Genomic DNA, 22,574 nt, shown 5'->3' on the forward strand with positions numbered 1-22,574 from the left:
CATTGAACGAAGCTTTGATGACACAATGGCCCATATTCTTTGAAGATTTGTGCCTCTTTGCAAACTAGATATTTTTACGCAATGTCATGTACACACAAATGTTGCCGTAGCCTGGACGGACACCTTGATTTATTTTAACTGCATCTTTTCTTCTACACCGTGTACGTGGACTGTACAAGTCACATTCTAGGTGTAAACATCATCCATCTACTATGTATGTCGTTACCCAATCCTTCCAAACGAAACAATTACAACAACAGAGCTGTGATCACAGTTCTCGCCTGAACCTTTAACGCAAAGGTCGTGGTAGTTAAAAACCTAGAGAAAGCGGGAGGATCATGACACAACAGAGGTAAATAAGGGCAATTGAAAACATCAAAAAATAAGGAAGACGTAAATGTAGGATTGAAAAAGGATAAAAATTCTTCTGAAATTCATATTCGGAAGCGCGAAATATAGCTCCACGTCTTCCTCTCACAAAGGGCATATTGTCCTGGTGCACTGCATTGGCTGAAGTCTAGCTTTAACACAGGAGCTATACCTGTCTATACGAAAGACCAGCTTACAAATGAAGACGGTACAAGGGAATTTTGATGAGCTTTCTTCGTCACTGCGGAGACTTCAGTGTCGAATATCATGTTTTCGAGCACGATTCAGAATTTATCTTTGAAGATATCGCAATTATGCAAGTTATAAATTTAAGCAATTGATTTCGAATAATAGACCGTTTACAAAAGTACTCCGCTCGCTGCAGCCGCTGCAACTACGCGTGCTGCCGCCATTTTAAGGGGTGCCGCCAGCTTCCGTTAAGCAAAGCGTTTAGTCGTTCACGGCTCTTACGTATATGTTTAATGATCGCGCTGGCAAGTCTGCGTTGAACAATTTGTTAGGCAATGGTCAACTACTACTGTGTTCCTGAATGTCACCAGCAGGGATACCGATGTAAAGGCGGTGGGAAGGTACGCATACGTGCGTGCTATTATTACGGGTGTTGTTCGCGGATATGCCACTGTTGTCCTGCTGCATTTACCCCGCGTAAACGAGCTTGGAGCGAACATTTCGCGCTGCCGTTTTCAGCTTTTTAGCGAAACTTGGTGGGAACGCTTTAGAGGCAATGGCAACCACTTCGTGTGTGCGTGTGCGTGTGCGTGCGTGCGTGCGTGCGCGCGCGTGTGTGTGTGTGTGTGTGTGTGTGTGTGTGTGTGTGTGTGTGTGTGTGTGTGTGTGTGTGTGTGTGTGTGTGTGTGTGTGTGTGTGTGTGTGTGTGTGTGTGTGTGCGTGTGTGTGTGTGTGTGTGTGTGTGTTTGTCTGTGTGTGTGTGTGTGTAAGAGAGAGAGAGAGAGCAGAGATCACAGCTGGAATGAAACGACTGTGCGTGCTAAATGCAAGTGTCAGGCCGCGCTTCGCAAACGCTGCGCAAAACTAGCCGTTCGAACTTCGTTTCCCACTGCATGGTATGTTACTGCAAAGCTCGTATGTGTTCCTATTTTGATAGATGGTAATGCTTTGGGGCCCTTATATAGGGTGTAGATACGCTGTCGCTCGCTGAAACGACGGCTGTACCGAAGTGCAGCGAGTGTACTACTGACAAGACGTTAAGATAAATGACCTCGTCGCAGTCTCCGCAGTCTACAGGCACAGGCAAGCTAGCACAGATACGGTGAACTATTTGCACCGAGGAAAAGTCTGCGCGACCTCAAATTAGTCCTTGATGTTGTAACTTGAACGTCTCACTCTTTAGTCAGCCTAACTGGTATGACGCTGTGACGTCAAGCAATGCAAAACGTGATTCCTGAATCCCGTAATGGCAAGGCGCCCCCCACATTTTCCGAGTAAAATCAGACGCTGAGTCTCGTCTCTTCATTACCCTTCTTCGCTCACTTGATCATTCGACTACGTCGTGGCGAAGCAGAAACATGAGGAATTTTTAGTGCTGGTTTACGAAGCAAAAGCCCGCATTTTTTTAACCGCTGGTAGCAGGAAGACCAACTTTTTTTCGGAAGATAAAATAAAGCTTTTTGCGGTTTAGTAATCAGTCAGCGGCTGATCAGTTCCACGAGCGTAAAATCCTGGTGAGCGATTCTCCTCAACAAAGTGGTTCTTTGCCGCCGCTCGAGCCTGTGCTCGCGCACCGTGTATTAAGCCACAGGTACTACAACAACTAACGTTTACACACAAAAATTAAAGTGATTGCGGATATTGAATGACTGAATTGTATTAAATTAATCGCCTTTCATTCAGACAGCCTACTACATGGATCCGAACAAGCGCACGGGGTGTAGGAGTTTTTAAGCGCTTCCCAACATGCCGAATCCTTACGCGCCCCAATGCATTGACCTTCCAGGCTTTCTCAACACTGTTAATAAAGTAATCTATGAAAATGGTATCACTCAGACGCAAGAACTTACGTTTTGCAGGAGTGGTTCACGGAAATTGTAGAGGCAACCACGAAGATCTTCGTCACCAACTTGTGCGCCTTTCGTCGGCCCTTCGTGGTCGTAGTGGAAACAAAGCTGCTGATCGCCGCCTGTCGGAGTGACGGGAGGCACGACAAGTCCCTCTTCCAACCGTGTACGGGGTAAATGAAATCGCTCATGGCGAAATCAGCGTCCAACTACCAGAGAAGTGACGTTGCAGTATCGAGTCGACAGCACCTCGTTACGGCGGTTACTGCGCTCCCCCCCCCCCCCCAACATGGCGAATTCATTCCCAGGATGCTTTTCGCAACCGAAATCGAAACTCTATTGACCCGGCAGGTGGAGCACTATTGCAAAGGGTCTATTAGCTAAACAATCGTAACAGAAAAATTCACCAGAGTGTGCTAGGCGGCTGCAGACAAAACACTTTTCGTAAAATCGTCCCATCTCGTACCAGATCCCCGAAGCGAAGAAATTTAACGCTTTGGGCTCGCGTTCAACGCGATCCCATTTCGTTCCGGTTCGGAGAAATAAAAGTTAAAATGGTTCAATCCTGAACCAGTTCGCAAACTGAACCGGATCGCGAACTGGTTCAGCACAAATATTATGGACTTCAATTGGACAGAAATATAGCTGAAACCAAGAAGTATTTTAGAAACCTGATGTTTCAGAGCCGGACCAGCTTTTTCTTCAGTGGTGAGATGGCTTGAGGCGTACCAATGCCTCACGCCATCTGTTTTTCTTTTGCTTCTGCTTTTTCATTTGCGATAATAATCATTTTAAGCAAGTCGGTTGTCAATGAAAAACAACGTTTATTGCTTGTGGGACGCTGGTATATGTTGGAACAGGACCGTGATATCACAGATCACAATGCCACGTTGCTGGCAGCTCTGCTACATCTGCCCTTCTTTTTTAAATAAACAATTAGTTCAACGTCTCTCAGGCAGTGGGTACAGACAGGGCTTGCGACGTTGCCGTGTGCTTCGTCGTAGCTCTGGGAAAGGTGGTTCTACGTCTGGGACATCAGACTCTAGAGGATCGTGTGGTTGAGCGGCCGCGTAACGTAGATGCTCTCGGGTCAGCCTGATCTCGCGGCCGTCTTCCATTTTCAGTATCGCTGAACGTGGTGCTTCCGCTGGCCTTTGGAAGACAGCAGGTGCCCAGGCCCGGTGAAGAGTGTCGTACACTGTTACCTGTTGCCCCTGGGATAGGGGACGGCATCTGTCTTGAGCCGTGGTTATAGTAAGTTTTCCGGCGCTGACGGATTTCCTGCAGACAGCGGTGAATGGCTTTGCAGGGCACCGTCTCTGGCACCTGGTGCGTTGTGGACACTAGGAGCAGGGTTCTCGTCAGTCATCCCATGAGTCTCGGCGCAGCGGACTTCAGCACCGCATCCCTGGGGGTATTGCGCCACTCAAGTAAAGCCATTTGGAATTCGGGTGTCCTATACGAGCACATCTTTAATACTTCTTAGCATCTTGGACAGCCCGCTCAGCCATTCCATTAGAGCGCGGGCAATGCGGGCTCGAAGCTACGTGTGCGATACCTAATGTGCTGAGAAACTCTTTGAATTCTGCGCTGTTGAACAGTGGGCCGTTAACACTGCACAGCTTTAAGGGAAGTCCATGAACAGCAAAAATATCCGCGCATCATGATTTCAGAAGTTGTGCAGTGACATTTTGGAGTTAACGTATCTCAAAAAAGCAGGAATATACGTCCACGATTATGGCAAACTGTCGGCCATCGTAAGAGAACGAGTTCATTCGTACAGTTTCCCTGGGTAAACTAGGCACTTCGTGACACAAAAGCGGCATCTTCGGCTTCCGCGATTGATGCGTTTGGCAGATCTTACAAGCTGCACATTACTGTTAAATACCCGCGGACATGCTGGGCTAGAACATAACGCTTCTCGCTCGTTCTCTGGTTTTGTCTGCTCCCGAATGTGCGGCCTGAAGGAGGCTCAAGACTGCTGTTCTCTTCGAGTGTGGTACGATTACCTTATTGCTGCGGAACAGTAGGCCATAGTGGGTGTGTATGTCCTCTCGGTATGTCCAGTAGGGGCGCACGGCTTCCGGGATATCACGTTTGTCGTCCGGCCAGGTTGATTCTGCATATCCTCGTAGCTTGAGCAGGGTTGGATCGCTATCGGTTGCTGCAAGGAGGTCTTCGACGCGTGCTTTGGAAGCAGAAACAAAATCGCGCACATTTACTTGAGACTGTTCGGTCTCTTCAGCCATTCACATTTTGCTCGGAAATCGTGACAAAGCATCCGCAAGGAATAGCTCCTTGCCCGGTTTGTAGATAACATTTATTGGATAGCGCTGCAAGGTGAGCCTCGTGCGTTGCAACCGAAGGGGGCACTGGTGCATCTGCTTCTTGGAAATCGACACGAAAATGGGATGATCGGTTTCAACCGTTACTTCTGGCTGAGCGTAAATGTAATCGTGAAATTTCGTACGACTGTGCACAATCGCGAGCGTTTCTTTTTCAATTTGCGCATAGCGCTGTTGTGCGCCCGTGAGTGACCCAGACGAAAAAGCGACAGGGCAGCCTTCTTGAAAAAGCACCGCACCAACACCGAATCTGTTCGCGTCGACTGAGAGGGTAGCATTTTTTCGGGTCGAAGTAGGATAGCACAGGTGCTTGCGCCAAGGACTGCCGCAACATTTCGAAAAGTTTTTCCTGCTGTAACGTAACGTCAGACGTCCTTGGAATGAATCGCTGTGCGAAATTAATCATACCAAAAAACACTCGTAGCTCCTTACTGTTCTTGGGCGCCGGAATTTGTAGTATGTCTTGCACTCGTTGCGGGTCTACTCTGTTGGAAACCTCAGCGCTGACGCCCGTTGTTGCACCTGGGTCGCAAGCCCCAAGGGTAGCGTTGGCCTGGCGGCCTGGGGAACAACTGGAAGCATCCGAAGGTCCGAGCAAAGCATGAGCCGACTGCTAACAGAACAACTTGTTTATTCTAGCATTGCAAAAGAGTGGGCGGTCAGGTCGACCGAAGTGGAGAGGCGGGAGAGCACGTTACTCAACAGAAGAAATAGGAGCCTCTTCGGCGTCCGGGGGCAGCTGCTTTTATACTCTCGCAGTTGAGGGCAAGAAGGAACGCCTCTATAGACGCGCACGTGACTTCGCCGCTCGGGCACGTTGGGATGAGTAGGTGGCGCATCCGCCGGGCCGGCGCCGCTCGGGCACGTTGGGATGAGTAGGTGGCGCATCCGCCGGGCCGGCGCCGGTCAGACCTCCTCGCTTCACAGTTGGGGGAGCTCCTCTCCCCGGCTGCCGCGCTTTGACAAGCGTGGGCACCAACATGCACACACACACACACGCACACCGAAGACACGTGGCATTGGAACATGCCTGGACGCGCTTGGCGGGGAGGCGTAGCGGCGGCGCCGAACGGGCCAAAATGTCTGCCGCTTTGAACGAAGCCCCAGCGTCCGTTGCATCCGCGCCGGCTATACCGCGCGTCGTAGGCGAAACGTAACAGACCGCCCCGCCGGGGGAAGGAGATCCCGATGGTCAGGGGACTGCATCCGCTGTCCAGAGGGATGTCGCTCGATGATTCTCATAACCGAAGTCGGGCGTCCCTCGACGTTTCTTGAGCGCAGCGCACAGAGAAGGCCTCGTTCTCTCGTTCAGGTTCGCACAGGACACTGCAAAGTGACTTCGGGAGAGTTCACATTTTTGTTCTCGTTCCCGGCAAGCGTTAGAACTACGCCGAAACTGAACCGCTCAGTCAGCACGCACGGCACAACCCTCACTAAGCCCTGCCAGGCTCTTTCCCCTCTTACACCACTGCCTAGTTCCTTACAGTAGTCTAGCAGCACTCAGAACGCGTCCACAAATTGGAAAATTGCACTAGTAAGCACGTCATCACTTTGAAACACTCCACAAAAGCAATATGTTAAAAATCCTGCCTCAGGAAGAAAAACATCAGTAACAAACAATTTTGAGGCTGATTCCTACGTTAGGGCTTCGACTTAAGCCATCGGCGTTACCGTTGAGACTCCCCTTTTTGTAACGCACCTCAAAGGAATATTGTTGCAAAGCGAGGCTCCAGCGCAGGAGGCGGCCATTTTTGGGAGAGATGGTCTGCAGCCATTGGAGAGGGCAGTGATCCGTCTCAATGATAAACCTCGAGCCGGCTAGATAGCATGACAATTTCTGAACGGCCCATACGAGACACGCACACTCTTTCTCGGTGGCGCTGTACGCCTGCTCACGACTGGTCAGCTTACGACTAGCATACAGGACGGGGTGTTCCACTTCTCCATTTTCCCGTTGGCACAGTACAACGCCCATGCCTCGCTCACTAGCATCCCACTAGACAACGAACCCTTTTGTGTAGTCTGGCGATCGTAGCACAGGCTGGCTTGTTAGGGCGCTCTTTAGGGCGCTAAAAGCTATTTCCTTTGTCTCGTCCCAGACGACTGTTTGCGGCTCTGTCTTTCTTAGAGCATCCGTCAGGGGAGCCGCGATATCAGAGTACCTGGGGATGTACCTCTGATAGTAGCCGGCGACACCTAAGAACGACCGAATATCGGTCTTCGTGCGCGGTTGCGGGAAGTCTCGCACAGCGGCGACCTTTATTTCAGAGGGGCGGCGACGACCCCGACCAATCACGTGACCGAGGTAGACAACCTCGGCCTGTGCTAACTGGCACTTAGGAGCCTTGACTGTCAAGCCCGCTTCGCGCAGGCGGGTTAGCACTGCCCGCAAGTGTGCCATATGCTCAGACCAGGATGCGGAGAATATCGCTACGTCGTCTAAATACGGTAAAGCGAATTCTTGCTGTCCCCGCAACACTTTATCCATGAGGCTTGAAAAACACTATGGCGCGTTCTTCAAACCAAAACTCAACACTTTAGGACGGAATGTTCCCATTGGTGAAATGAACGCCGCATACCTACTAGCCTCTTCTGTAAGTGGAACCTGCCAATAACCCCTGACAAGTTCTAGGGTGGAAATAAACTGAGCGCTACTAACTTTCTCAAGGCGCTCCTCGATGTTAGGGATCGGATAAATTTGATCCTTAGTGATGGAATTAAGCCTGCGGTAGTCGACGCAAGGACGAGGTTCCTTGCCCGGTACCTCAACTAAAATCAAAGGGGAGGTATAATCACTCTCACCCGCCTCAATAACACCGAGCTGTAGCATTTTCTTTACCTCAGCCTCCACAATATCGCTCTGGCGGGGTGACACCCGGTACGCCTTGGATCGTACTGGCTCTGGGGAGGTAAGTTCTATGTCATGAGTAAGGACAGAAGTCCTACCAGGCCTCTCAGAGAACAGACCTTGAAACTCTTGTAAGAGCTGGTGTAGTTCGGTTTTCTGCTCAGGCGACAGCGGTGCTTTACTGATAAGGTCACTAATGACTTGACCGGTGTCTTCCCTGTTCGTCACTGAGCCTAGTCCCGGAAGCTCGACCGGAAGCTCTTCGGGTACGTTTACCATCATGCACACCACTGCTTCCCTTTGTCTATAAGGTTTGAGCAGATTACAGTGGTAAACTTGCTGTGCTTTCCGCTTTCCTGGCAGACTCACTACGTAGTTAACGTCCGACAGTTTTTGAACAATCCGTGCTGGGCCCTCCCACTGCACGTCGAGTTTGTTTTTTAGCGATGTGCGCAATATCATGACCTCATCGCCCACCTCGAAACGACGGGCCCTGGCTGTCCGATTATAATAAACCTTGGCCCTCTGCTGGGCCTTTGCCATTGCTTCACCTGACAACTCCTGTGCCCTTCTTAAGCGTTCGAGGAGCTTAGGCACGTACTCCACCACGACTGGGTCGTCGCCCCTGCCTTCCCACGATTCTCGAAGCATGCGAAGCGGAGATCGCAGCGAGCGACCGTACACCAGCTCAGCTGGCGAAAACCCCGTAGCCGCATGCGGCGCTGTCCGTAATGCAAACATCACCCCAGGCAGACACAGCTCCCAGTCAGTTTGATGTTCAAAACACAATGCTCTCAACACGCGCTTCATGACGGAGTGGAGCTTCTCAACGGAATTCGACTGTGGGTGGTACACTGAGCTGTGTAACAGCTTTACCCCACACCTTTCGAGAAAAGTTGTCGTCAAAGCGCTAGTAAACACTGTGCCCTGATCTGATTGGATTTCCGCAGGAAAACCAACTCGCGCAAATATGGACAGTAGTGCATCGACTATCTCAACTGAGCTGAGTTCTTTAAGCGGCACTGCTTCAGGGAACTTTGTCGCTGGGGAGATCCCAGTCAAAATGTGTCTGTACCCCGTGGCTGTTACCGGCAGAGGTCCTACTGTATCAATAACGAGCCGTCTAAAAGGCTCCGTAATGATAGGTACCAATCTCAACGGCGCCCTCGATTTGTCCCCTGGTTTGCCCACCCGCTGACAGGTGTCACATGTCCTCACGAAATGGTCTGCGTCCCGAAAACACCCTGGCCAATAGTACTCTTGCAAGAGACGGTCCTTAGTTTTCTTAACTCCTAGGTGTCCGGACCACGAACCCCCGTGCGACAAGCGCAACAGATCCTGACGGTAGCACTGAAGCACGATCAGCTGATCGAACTCCACTCCCCTGCGGTCTAGATACTTCCGGTACAGGACGCCACCTCTTTCCACAAAGCGAGCATTTTTCTTGGCGATACCTTCCTTGATAATGCAGCGTATGTTTTCTAGGCTGCCATCCTTCTTTTGCTCGGCTATCAAAGCCGACCGGCTGACTTTTAGCAACCTATTAAGTCCGTCTGACCTAGGCGCGATGAGCAAATCTGCAGATAGCTCTTCTAACTCTCCCGCATCGGGAATTTCCTCTCGAGTATCTGGTGCCTTTACCGTTACAGACTCAATTTTATTCAGTTCGGGCATGCTCTGAATATCAGCTTGCTGCGCCTCTGACCCCTTTACATTGTTTGACAACGTCGGCCCCGCAACTACCGCCTTTGCAGCGAGCTCCCGAACCTTCGATCTGGTTAAGGCCTGAACGCTAGCCTCACCAAACAAAAGCCCCTTCTCGCGCAGGAGGTGATCGGACCTGTTCGAAAATAGGTACGGGTACTGGGGGGGCAGCATAGATGACACTGCGGCCTCCGTCTCAAGTGCTCCGAAAGGTCCTTCAATAAGCACTTTTGCTACGGGCAGACACACACTATGAGCTTCCACGGCTTGCTTGATCCATGCGCACTCGCCCGTGAACATATGGGGTTCTACGTAAGAGGGGTGAACTACATCCATTGTAGCTGCGGAATCGCGAAGCACTCGGCACTCTTTCCCGTTCACGAGGAGGTCTCGCATGTAAGGCTCGAGAAGCTTCATGTTCTCGTCAGTGCTGCATAATGACAAAAACACGACTTTTGTTTTTGTTTCTGGACACTGCGCCGAAAAGTGACCCGGCTTCTGGCACGTATAACACACGCGCGCTTGCCTCGTCTCGAACCGCTTTCTGCGTTCGGCTTCGGCTGCCGCCGTCTCCTTACGTTCGGTCGGACTTTCACTCGCATCCGCACTACGTGTGTCCCCCCTTGCTCTCATGGGTGTGAACTTCGGCCTCTCAAACTTGGAGCCAAATTCACCCTTTTGACCGTCCTTAGCTCCGCGAGCCCGACGCGTCACAAACTCCTCGGCTAGCTCAGCGGCTCTAGCCACCGTACTAACGTCTGGCCTATCCAAGACCCAGTACCGCACGTTCTCAGGTAACCGACTATAAAACTGTTCCAGCCCGAAACACTGCAGAACTTTCTCGTGGTCACCAAACGCTTTCTCTTCTTTGAGCCACTCCTGCATGTTTGACATAAGCCTGTACGCAAACTCTGTGTATGACTCACTTCTGCCTTTCTAATTTTCCCGAAACTTCCGACGGAACGCCTCCGCTGACAGCCTGTACTTTTTTAGCAGACTCGATTTCACTTTGTCGAAATCCTCTGCCTCCTCTCTATTCAAGCGAGCGACTACATCGGCCGCCTCGCCGGGTAACAAAGTGAGCAAGCGCTGTGGCCACGTTCCCCGAGAGAACCCCTGCTTCTCGCACGTTCGCTCAAAGTTAACCAGGAACAAACCAATGTCCTCTCCAAGCTTAAACGGCCGCATCAGGTCAGTAATTTTGAACAATACTCGTTCTCCTGCACCGTGTGCCTGACTTCAATTACGAGCGCGTTCCATCTCTACCTCGAGACGCTTCATTTCCAAAGCGTGGTCGCGCTCTTCTTTTTCTTTCTCTTGTTGCTCTCGCTCTCTTTCTTCTTTAAGTTCGCGCTCCTGTTTCTCTTTTTGCTCTTTAAGTTCGCGCTCCTGTCTTTTTGCAGTCTCCCTCTCCTCAATGGTCTCAAGGCATTCCGACAGCTCGTCATCCTCAGCTTCTAACTCAAGAATAGCCCTTAGCAGTTCTGGTTTTCTGAGTTTGTCCGAGACATCCAGACCCAACTCTCTTGCAAGCTCCAGCAATTTCGGTTTGCGCAACGACTTCAAATCCATGGCTGCTCTGAATGCTGCTTTCTCTACTGCCTGTTATTGTCTTGCCGCAAACTAACCCGGCAGCAACGACAACCACAATTACCAGCTCTGTTTCTGACACTAACAAAAGCCTGGCAAAACTCAGAAGAAGAAAGTCCCGCACTCACCAAACCTCGCAGCCAAGAATTCAGCGCAGTCGTTCCGCTGCAGGCAACCAGTCATCACACAGGGCTCGTTGCACTGCTCCCGGATGGTCGTTGTGCTGCTCAGCATACAGTCAACTGCATATCTTCGCTGCTGGCCTCCGTTGTCGCGATCTCACCGCTGGCAGACAGTTGTTGGGAACCTCAGCGCTGACGCCCGTTGTTGCACCTGGGTCGCAAGCCCCAAGGGTAGCGTTGGCCTAGCGGCCTGGGGCACAACTGGAAGCATCCGAAGGTCCGAGCAAAGCATGAGTCGACTGCTAACAGAACAACTTGTTTATTCTAGCATTGCAAAGGAGTGGGCGGTCAGGTCGACCGAAGTGGAGAGGCGGGAGAGCACGTTACTCAACAGAAGAAATAGGAGCCTCTTCGGCGTCCGGGGGCAGCTGCTTTTATACTCTCGCAGTTGAGGGCAAGAAGGAACGCCTCTATAGACGCGCACGTGACTTCGCCGCTCGGGCACGTTGGGATGAGTAGGTGGCGCATCCGCCGGGCCGGCGCCGCTCGGGCACGTTGGGATGAGTAGGTGGCGCATCCGCCGGGCCGGCGCCGGTCAGACCTCCTCGCTTCACAGTTGGGGGAGCTCCTCTCCCCGGCTGCCGCGCTTTGACAAGCGTGGGCACCAACATGCACACACACACACACGCACACCGAAGACACGTGGCATTGGAACATGCCTGGACGCGCTTGGCGGGGAGGCGTAGCGGCGGCGCCGAACGGGCCAAAATGTCTGCCGCTTTGAACGAAGCCCCAGCGTCCGTTGCATCCGCGCCGGCTATACCGCGCGTCGTAGGCGAAACGTAACAACTCGCAGGCACTCTGCACTGAATGTGACCCAGGTAACGCGCATGGGGCCGCAAGAATGCGAATTTCTTGAGGTTCAATCTAAGATTGTGTTCTTTACAGCGTGTCAACAAGAGTTTTAAATGGTAATCATGCTCTTCTTTAGTCCTTCCCCAGAGTAGTACGTCGTCCACGACTGCCGCTACGATCTTCAATACGACGCAAGAGCGGACCCAGTTTTCTGGGTCCGCTCTTGCGTCGTATTAAAAGTCATCGTCATCATGCTATTTTATGTCCACGGCAAGACGAAGGCCTCTTAAACAGCGGCAAACCCGACTCAAAATTCTTCGGTCTCATTGTCAACAAGGCTCCCGGGGGAGCCGGAACGTCATTGCTTCTTAACTTTTTTTTTAGGCCGGTGCCATCCAATTTTCGTCATATGCCATCCCGACCAGAGGAGATTCCGTCAAACGCTTTACTTCAAACTGCGCATGTGGCGGCTGCTTGCCTTCGCCCGGGCATATCTTGAGAGTCATTGCGTTGGGGGCCGTGTCTAGGTGCGTCGGCGGCTTGCAGCTTTGTGCGTACTGTGTGCTTCTGGCGCTCACGGTAAGGAGCTCGTGTCGCAGAAAAGCCGGTGTCGTCGGTGTCGTCGGCGTTGGCCGTGAGCGAAAAATCCCGGAAGGCAATTCATAAATAAAAACAACTTGCAAGATGGACTGGGTGGGTATCGAACCAGAGTATCCGGTGTGTCAGGTGGAGGCGCTACCACTCAGCCATGAGTTCGATCGTTCAAAGTGGGACAAACACCCCTCTAGTGAATGCGGTGTTGACTCACAGACGTGCTGTAGAAAGTTATACTGCTGTGTATATCGGTAATTATGAGCATGTAAATTACAGAAGTCGCAGTTGAACGCGTAGCGAAGTAGGTTTCCGCTACATTTCTTCTGCGCTTTCCGCACACGCAGAGCCATCTTGAAGCAAACACAGAAGACCCCCTCCTCGCAATGTACGACGCTGCCCCGACAGGTGGCGCTCCATGCGTTCATTGGCGCTTTGCGGGAACCGGTGCGAGGCGCGTCGCCGCCCGGTTGGCCGTGCCGATCACGACGCTCCGAGACACCGAGTTCTTTCGTTCGTTCCGCTTCCTCAGGCGCACGTTTCGTTGCAGCGCCGAACGCTGCATTACTCGACGCTCGCTGCGTGATTGGTGGGTGCAAAGTCCGATGCGGGGAGCCTTGTAAGTGATCGCTGCGCCGTAGCGCATTATCTTACACCCCTTGACGGGTCGACGGAAACGCTGTCGCGTTCCACTCTTGAAGGCGAAGCTTAAGCGTCCTCCAATTTTTCGTTGGAGTGATAGACAGCGCGAATGCTGCTTCGCTCGCTGCTGCAGCCGCGTTTTCTAACGCCAGCGTTTTGAGAGCTTGTTATCGCGGTAATAGAGTCAGTGTGTTCATGTTTGCATGTGCGCACGTGACACCACGCTTGTCAGTTTACTTAGTGTGCTTATGTGTATAGCTTTATAACGCCAATAAAGCTACTACCCTTACTTCGCGTAGCTGTTCACTAATTTGCAAACGCAATCAATGCTTGGCCTTTAGGACGAAAGTGCGACTTTTTTTTTACATGACTAACTTTTTTCAAAAAAAGGAAGGAATGAGCTTTCGGGCACATAGCTCACAGCAATCAATGGTTTCACTCGAGTAAACACGAATCCTGAAGGGACGCAAAGAAAAAGATGATCTGAGTTGATTAGCAAATCACATTTTCCCAATGCTAAAATTCCCATTCCTACCTCTAGAAGACGCTTTCTGAGCCAGAAAAGACGGAAAACCGATAGACGAGTATCAACGCAGCCTTCCAATTTCCTCAGGAGCTCGCGGTGACGTCACCAATTTTCATACTGTCTGCTCAATCCTAGTTAACCTTTTATCGGCAAGGATTGAGAACAGTGTATTTTCATGGGCCAAAAAGTGAAAACATTGAAAGTTCTGTGAACTTTTACTGGACTACTACAGTTGAAATGTGAACAAAGTTAATTGCAATTTGTGATGCTCCACTAACAGACTAGCGCGGGAGTTTCGGCGCGCCATTCAAAAATGAAACTTTGATCGTCATGCCCTCCACTTGTAATCAAAACTGGTTAAAGAGAAATGGCCACAAGCAGATTTATTCAAGAATATTTGTCAATGCAAACGGATTCAGTTTTTCGTTTTCTTTCCATTTAACGTTATGCAGCTACAACAGGTACAAGCATGCAGATCTTAGGCAGTGGCGTCTCTACAGTGTGCGGTAAGAGATGCGGTGCCTTGAAGCGTGCGTTCGTGCGCTCCCCCTGGGCCGCGTTTCTTTATATAGTCAGCGATAGTACATGCAAAGTATTAGAATATAGAGTGCAATATGCATAAGAGCACGGATGTTGATATTTTAAACGAATAATCTCGCGCTCACAGCCAAATTGTCTAAAGTTTTCTTTCTTAAGTCTCACTTAGCGATTGAGAGATATAGTTTAGAAGACAATATAAGACCGTTGTCGGATATGTATTAAAATTAAATTAAATCATTATGCTCAGTATAGAAGATCACATGGCACTGGAATTGCAAGCGATAATATTGAAGCAAAATGACGTAAACAATTATAGAACATAAAAGAAAGCGGTTCAGTTTTTATAAATTACAATGTGCGCAAATCGACTGTAAAAAAAATAACATATCGCGAGCATGCAGCATGAAGTGCACAGCTTAAAGAAGCGCGGAAAATAACAAGTTGCCGCAAAAGATGCGAAAAGTTAAGAAAGATAGAAAAACACCAGATAAATAGTTGCTGCTCACCGGAGTTTGCAAATTTTTGACTGAAGATTTGACCTTGTAAGAGTAACCTCGCGATTGAGCATAAATCCTGGCATTGTGATACCGATAGCGCGAAGAGCACCGACGTAAATTATTCGAAGAATCACTTATCTATCGAGCAGCCGTCATCGCCCTAGATCCTTGAAGCATATTGTGCCGAACCGTAAATAAATTTTCTTTCCGTTCATGTTCGGTTTGGATTCGAAAATATTCTAAGAAAATTGGAGCGGTTCGGGTTCAGTTGGGGTCGAAATTCCGGTTTGGGTATAGTGTTTCCTTCGCGTTCGCTTCGACATATTTTAGAACTTCCCCAGTGGTAGCTCGGATATACGGTGTATTACTGTTAGCTTCTAATAGACTTTTGATCTTTAAGACCGCCAATAATTCTAGGCAAGTACCGAAAGAATGGTGACACCTATCGATTGAAACAATTTTCGAAAGCATGCTACGAGGGGTAGTTGATTTACCTTAGCGCGAAAGTCATGTGACAATGATGATAGAGAAAGACGCCACACAGGAACTGTCACCGTCTTTGTAAGCAAAAAAAGGAGAAGCTGATAATGTTCACATAGTGATGCATCTTTATGGGTGTTCCCTTTGTGGACACCGGAATATATTTTACTTATCCTGCTATATATACGTCTTGCCCTTCTACCTGTATTCCTCTGTCAGTGACCCTCGTGGGATATCTGTCTCAGTTCTCGTTTCGTGCGCATTGGTCACGCTAAAATATCTCTGTCTCAATGCACTTCTCATATTTGTTACATAACTCACATTAGAATGAAAACTTCTACGTGAGTTGCGATTAACGATTAACACGAGAATGACCATAATCGTTCGGTGCAGCACGTTCGATACTGAGGCAGCAAGAACTAACTATGTCTAATGTTTTCCTCAATGCCAGGCATAGTTACCAGCTTTTGATTGAACACTTGTTTGCTTAAGTTCACAAGTATTAGCGCAGGTTTCGTGCCTAAGAATCACATTTATATATATATATATATATATATATAGAGAGAGAGAGAGAGAGAGAGAGAGAGAGAGAGAGAGAGTTTGAGATAAAACATTCCACAAAAATTATTATTGTGAGTGCACTGCTCATTTGAAGGGATATGTCCGCTAGCCGAGGGGCTTGTGGATACTGCACCGCAAGGACTGGTGATATAGGACATAAGAAAGGCGACCCATGTGCTTCATGTCTGCACCATTGTCCAAATGGAGGTGACAAGCATTATGGTTTGGCGAATTCGTCGCTAGTTTTTACAATTGTCAAAATAATAAGACACATCCATAAAATGCGCTTAAAAAGTTAATATAGCTTCAGTACATTGTATACGAACAATCATAATGGCATGCTACTGATATGAAACATTGTTATTTGGTGAAATTTTTTGAACGGTCACAAATATTAGACAGGAAATAAGCACTAACCTCCTTGATACTGTAGCAACTCACAAAATATGGCGGGAAAACGCGTGCTGGAAGCTCTACATCTGTCACAAAGGTGATAAAGATGGCTGCTAAAACCTGCTTCTGCATTACCTGCAGCATGTGGTCAGTAAAATAAGTGAGCGAAAACTTAAAATCCAGGTGTCTCGCAGAGCTTATGATTTGGTACGAAATCACAATATCTATTTGTATTTTCGCAACAATAGGATAGAGCATTAAATCACTGTTTGCTTATTTCATTTTCTTTTTACGTGCAATAACCCAATTGCATCATGCATAAACCGAATAGGAAAATCCTAATACCTCGAACAATATCTGTACCTGTACAACTAGTGTTGAATAAGCCATTTTGATGTATAGGCTACTTCGCTCGTCGGAACATTGTTTTCACCCTAAGCATTCCTTTGTCCGAATTCTGCGGACTACTTAAGATATCGCCTTTCGTGGACTGCGAATACATTGTGCGAAAAGAAGATTGCTAATGCGTTCATTTAAATGCAAGAGCCCGAATAGAAGACAAGAACTGGCAAGACAGGACAATGCGTCGACTTCCAATACGGTATTATCAGAACGAGGAGCAAATACATACGTAACCTAGCCATGATTGCGCACGTGCGGCAGCCGGCCCATCTCAAGACTAACATCATATGAAACGTATTAAATTAAACAAAAGCAGGAAGCCTGCGAAAATACATGCATTTGACAATAACTAGACGTTCACATTTATATCCGAGACCTTGATGACGATATCTTGCTCCCGAAAAAGCAAAGGAATTTTCACCAGTTCCTGTAAATCACTCGCACTGAATGAACTTTACTTCGCTAGAGTACACTGGAATCTTGAAAGGCGACTGCAGGGAAGTGATTAGCCAAGGTTTCATTTATGTGGACGATTTTCCTATCTTACTAGATGCAAAGCGTGTCGTGTTTGAACAGGCTGCTTTGTTAACAGGCTTTGCTTTGAACAGGCTGCTATATAATTAAAGGGTGCTTGCAGCCATTAAATATTACTAATGAGACGCAGGCATATGATTCTCAAAAGTTCTATTTTAAATTTTACTTTGAAGCCAACAACTTGTGTTGTATGTGTAAACATCACACCAACAAACACTCTTGCTATTGGTTTTTTCCTGTGCGGAACAAACTAATAAAAGAGTGAATCTAAATTTTATGAACGCTCTAAAAAAGCCATGTTTCCATAAGTGCTATCAGCCGAGTTTCTGCATTCTGTGGTCATTTCAGTGGCTAAACATTTGCTCAGGTCGAGGCCGACTTAATTGGGCCGAGCAACCTGAGTGATAAAAAAATTCACAGGATAGTTACCAGTGTGTGACGTGAATATTTCAGCATTAGTTCTGCGTTGAGAGGAACAAATGCTTTGTTTGTTTATTTATTTCAATACAGCGGCTTGTTAACTTCACTCTCCACAACGGCATCTATGGCTATTGGCAGCAAAGTTCGCGGGTTACTGCAACGGTCTACGTGGACTGGCGTGTTTTGTTTAGGCGCTCGTTGACGCACTGGCTGCTTTTCTCCATGTAGGAAGCAACAAGAAAAAGCGGGATTTTCGTAGACAGCACATGTAACGAATACAGAAAGAGAGGAAATGCAGGAAATATTAAACAAATGCCATTTGCCGGTTGGCTATCCTGCAATGAGGTTGTGGAAGCAAATGTTGGATAGAAGGCCTATCGATAGTGAGCGAGAGAGAGTCATCAATTAGAGCCGTTCTCAAAGGTGAGTATATTGCACGAAGTCTACTAGCACTTGCATAACCATCTGATGTGATGGTAATTCCATTCGGTGCTGTACAGCTCTTGCTTCCGACAAAGCCTGCTCGTCCAACCGGTTGAGTACGGTGAAAAGCGATTTTTTCTGCACACTGTACTGCGGACACTGGCACACAACAGGCGAATAGTTTCCTCGTCACCACAAGGATCTCAGGCAGCCATGTTGGCGATCTCTCTTCGAACGCGTAGGCATTGGTTAACCTAACCTCCAGCCATAGCCTACACAAAAGGTTAGCTTTTGTCCAGGGAAGTCTCGATGGAATTCGACGGCTAAGTAATTTATCCAGGCAATATAATCAAGCATGCATGAAGTGTGCTTCATTCCATTTGTATATGGTGCACGGATGCAAGCATGCGTGCAAGCAGGGCACAGGGTGCAAGCATGCGGAGCTTTATTCTGGCGTTTCTTATAAACAGGCTCTGTTTACTGTTCTATACTCATACACAAACTACACACAAGCTATACTGTACACAAACCACAAGATAAGAGGAACTGGGACATATGACCGCAACTTATTTTTGCCGTAATGAATATAAGTGTTATTGAACATATAAAGTCAGTTCATGCGTGACTGTTTCCCGCATGGGCTAAACGGGAGACCGTGATGGGCAGCTTTGTCGCTGATGACATCCCAGTGACTTGATAGGTACCAAAAACTTGCTTGTCGCCTTTTCTCAGTCAGGAGGTGTATGACTTCTGTAATTTCAAGCACCAGCTATTTTTTCGGATATATTACGGCGGACTGGGAGGCCTTCATGCGTACTCAAGCATGCATCAATGAACCGGCTTTTGTTGAAGTGGTGCATAGGTTGTAGCGGAAGTAAACAAGACAATTGTCAATCTACGGGCAAAATTTTAAAACACCCTTAAAAGGCAGTTGGGCTGCGAGCACCCGGTGCCCAACAGCCAAAAATATGTCACACGAAAATGGTGAAAACAGCAAAGCAATACATATACTTTTCTTGAGAACGTCCGTCAAGCCATCAATACCTAATAGATAAACTTGAATCCATCCAAAATCGTGCTGCCCGCTTTATAACTTCTAATTATAGTCGTCAATCTACCATTACCCAAATTAAACGCGATGGTGCTCTGCTGGACTTGGATTACCGCTTCTTTGTTGATCTTCTATGCCTATTTCATAAATACTACTATAACACACGGTCCAGCCATTTGTCGCTTGAAATTCCTTCTCGCACATCTACTCGACTTCATAATCATCTCAGTTTCAGGCGCATTTCTGGCCGCACACAGTCATTCAATAACTCTGCATACTGCGCGCCATCGCACTATGGGATACCCTTTAAAATAATGTATGAATAAAAGATCCTGCTAAAATTCGTGAACTTTTGGAACTTCACATGTTCGCTTTACCATGTTGTACGACTTTGTAGTGTACTCGCCTGTGTATCATTTTCCACTCGGTTTATTCCCTTGGCTTTGTAAGTATTTTATTTCCAATGTTTACCAGTGTTCCTTTTTTCTTTCAATGTACAAACTTATTTGTTTCTCTTACTATGTAGTTCCCTTTTTTGCGTTAAATATTTGTCATTGTTCTGTAACCCCCCACCCTCTACCCAATGCTCCTCCGTGCCTGTATAGTAAACTGAATAAATAAATAAATAAACATAAAATGGGAGCAAGTGCTGCCTCAAAATGCAAAAAAAAAGAAAACCCTGACAGTCTTTCGAATGTGGGTTCGGAACATAATGGCACCAAACAACTATATACGTGCTGTGGTAAGCGTCTAAGGTATGAGAATTTTGCAAATTAATTTTTGACCATCATGTGACATGCAAAATATAGGACGGCGCAGGGTGAAGACTACAAATATCACTGTCACGGATCTCCTCCGGAGAACACTCTGGCCGAAAGAATGGACTAGGCGACAGGCGTACCCACACAGATGCACATTTAATACAACCCACGCGACAAGAACAGCAGCACACAAACCTAACAAAACTAACACACAAGATCCAAAAACTATCAGTACACACGAACCGGTAACACTGCCACTAGCGTTCCATTGAGAGTGGTTGGCGTTCGTGCTTACGTCTGGTTCGGTGCGGATGTGGCGTGGTGTGGGTCCCGTAGCCGGCGTCGGAGTGGCGTTCGACGTTCGAGGACTGGCGTCGCTGGAGGCGTCGTTGGTTGCGTCGTACACGCTCCCGGTCCAAGCGCCCGTGGAGGTGTGGCCGATGATGTTGGCGTTGGGGCACCACCCGGAAGAGTGGTGACAGCGGTAGAGACACCCCTGGCCGTAGCAGGTGGTGGCGTCCTCCGTGGACTCCCCGGAACGGGCTCAGGAACGGCAGGAAGTCTGCGGTGCAAAGCCGTAGAACACGAGCACGCCGAAGCAGTAGCCGGCGTCGCTCTCTTCCGGTCGAACCGTCCCTCACCCGCCGAGTCTCCGCTGCTTTCTTCTCCCCACTGTGTCTCGCCCTTCCTCGCCCTTTTATAGCCTTCTTGTTAGTCCACGTAATCCTTCTCTTCGTCTTCTCTTCTCCACCAATCGTCGCTTTCCATCTCACCGGATACTTCTCCACCAATCATCTCTTGTCACCTCACTGGGAACTTCTTTATCTTCTTTCGTCTTCGGTTAATCCACGTCATTCTTAACGCCATCCTCGTCGTCTTCTTGAAACCTTTCTTCGTCTACCATTTTATTTCATCTTCCCTCTTATATGTGACAATCACAATAAAAGCAAATTAAAAAGAACTTAGCGCCATTCCACTTGGTGAAGGTGGATGAATAGCGAAGCTGTGTATGTAAGCCCCTTATGGCGAACTGTCCATTGCCTTGCGTCAAACGTTGTATGTATATAAATGGAAGGCGAGGCGCGTCTAGTCAATCATCCACGATGTTAAGACTGAGAAGCTGATGAGGCAGCGGGGGCTGTACATACGCATGTATTGCTGCAAAGCGTGACACACCTTTTACTAACGAATCCTGGCACATAGAACAGACACGTACCTCACCCCACCCTGACGGCACACATTGCTTCGCCGCCGCCAAAGCGATCGTGCGTTGGTTGACGTCCCGCAATGTATTAATGGTTGTGAGGTCACTCGAAAACCACAAGCGGTCACGCACAACACAGGCCACACCAAATTGGTGTCCCACAATCTCCCTGTCAAACCTTGCCGTTGCTCCGGTAAAACGTTGTAAGTTTATTGCATCGAGGCCACATGGACGGTTCACGTTTCTATACGCCTTGCGGTCCTGGCGGGCAGCAGGCTCGCGGGAGTGCCACCACAGGAGAGGGGAAGGAAAGGAAAGGAGAAACACAAGCACTTGGAACACCGACAAAGAGAGGGCGGTGCGAACGTGGCCGACGCGGGTCAAAGTGTGCTATATGTAGCTTAATTTCTGATCCGCGTTGTATTTTCACCCGCGATGGTAAACTTAGTTTTGCAAGTTGGCAGAGAGCTTGACGCCTACTTCACCTCAACCGCAGGTTGGCCCGGTATTGCGCTATCTTCGGGATCGGACCATGGATTTCTGTCTACGGACATCGATCCACTTAATACTAGCCACATACAGTGTCGCTCTAAACACAATGTTGTCTGGCACAAGCTTGGAGTACTGTCGCCTTACCCAGTTCACACTGCGCTTGACTGTAAGCTGGTAACAATGACGGGAAGCTGCCGACACAACATTTTAGTATGTGAGGGCAAAAGAAGTTTGTTTAAACTCTTATTATTGCTCATGTTTTTAACATTATCGTTATCTTAGCATACATCTATAAACTATTCTGATAACGAAGCCAGGATGATTCCCTCATCACTAAGGCACGCAACCTGCAGACTGACCCAGTGTTGAAGGGGCTGTATGCTCCACGCACAAAAAAACTAGCCAGACCTCTGAGCATAAGCGCACTTTGACTGCTCATAGCGGTAAGGAGTGCTTTGAAGTAAACGCTGTAACGACAGGTTAAATCTACCTGTAGAAATCAGAAAGACGAGCTGAGCCAAATGAAAGAAAGGAGAAGCACTGATTTTATTGCTAGCAGAATCTATTGAAAAGGCTCCTGTAAAAATTCAGTCCTCTCCAAGCAGAAGCCGTGAAGGAAGTTTGGTGCTTGTAACACAATAGCGGTGCCCAACTTGTGTTCCTACAGTACGGACACACGCTGTGCGAAATGATTGCTCTAAAAATAAAATATTTATACTCACAAATGTGTAAGGGTGTTGCGCAGACCTTACATGATGGACGAGGTAAGGATTAAATGAAGAGCAATGGCAGCGGTTCTTGGTATAACTTCATGTTTGAGTGTTAAGGCATTCGAAAAAGCATATTTATCACAAGCCAAGCCGAACGCAAATGACAAGCCCGAGACGGTTAAATATAGCGACCGCTTACTAATCAGACGCCTCAGCCCAGTAGGCGTGGTGAATCAGGGGTAAGTGCGAAACACAAAATTCCTGTAACGCTTACCGAACACTGCGGGGCTCACATCATCAATTTTGTCGGCTAATGGGTCATGTAAACATGGTTTAGCAAAAATACAATCAAAACTATTCTACGTGCTTGGAAAAATATGCTATCTATGACAGTAATATGAATAATTTGTAAATTCCACATTATTTTATTTTGCAATAGGGTTGTATGGAAAATTACGAACGTTGGCTGTATGCAGCG

General features: G+C 48.2%; 1 protein-coding gene across 7 annotated transcripts in view; it reads right to left on the reverse strand.

Moving 5' to 3' along the window:
* The window catches only part of LOC142558027 (uncharacterized), a 153,212-nt gene that overhangs the window by 51,779 nt on the left and 78,859 nt on the right, over nt 1-22,574 (reverse strand). For 5 of the 7 annotated variants that reach the window (XR_012822922.1, XR_012822924.1, XR_012822923.1 and 2 more), the window contains exon 1: nt 16,124-16,251. The exons of 1 other annotated variant lie outside the window; for it this stretch is intronic. Coding sequence is in view for 2 of the 6 variants with exons in the window: in XM_075670194.1 (XP_075526309.1) it covers nt 16,124-16,243 (120 nt within the window). In the remaining 4 variants the exon portion in view is untranslated. Of the gene's footprint in view, nt 1-2,408; nt 2,534-16,123; nt 16,252-22,574 lie in introns of those variants that run through there. One more of the 7 variants, XR_012822925.1, reaches the window with a different exon arrangement.

This window comes from Dermacentor variabilis, chromosome 9 (genome assembly GCF_050947875.1).
Source record: "Dermacentor variabilis isolate Ectoservices chromosome 9, ASM5094787v1, whole genome shotgun sequence".
In the NCBI taxonomy this organism is placed as follows: Eukaryota; Metazoa; Arthropoda; class Arachnida; order Ixodida; family Ixodidae; genus Dermacentor; species Dermacentor variabilis.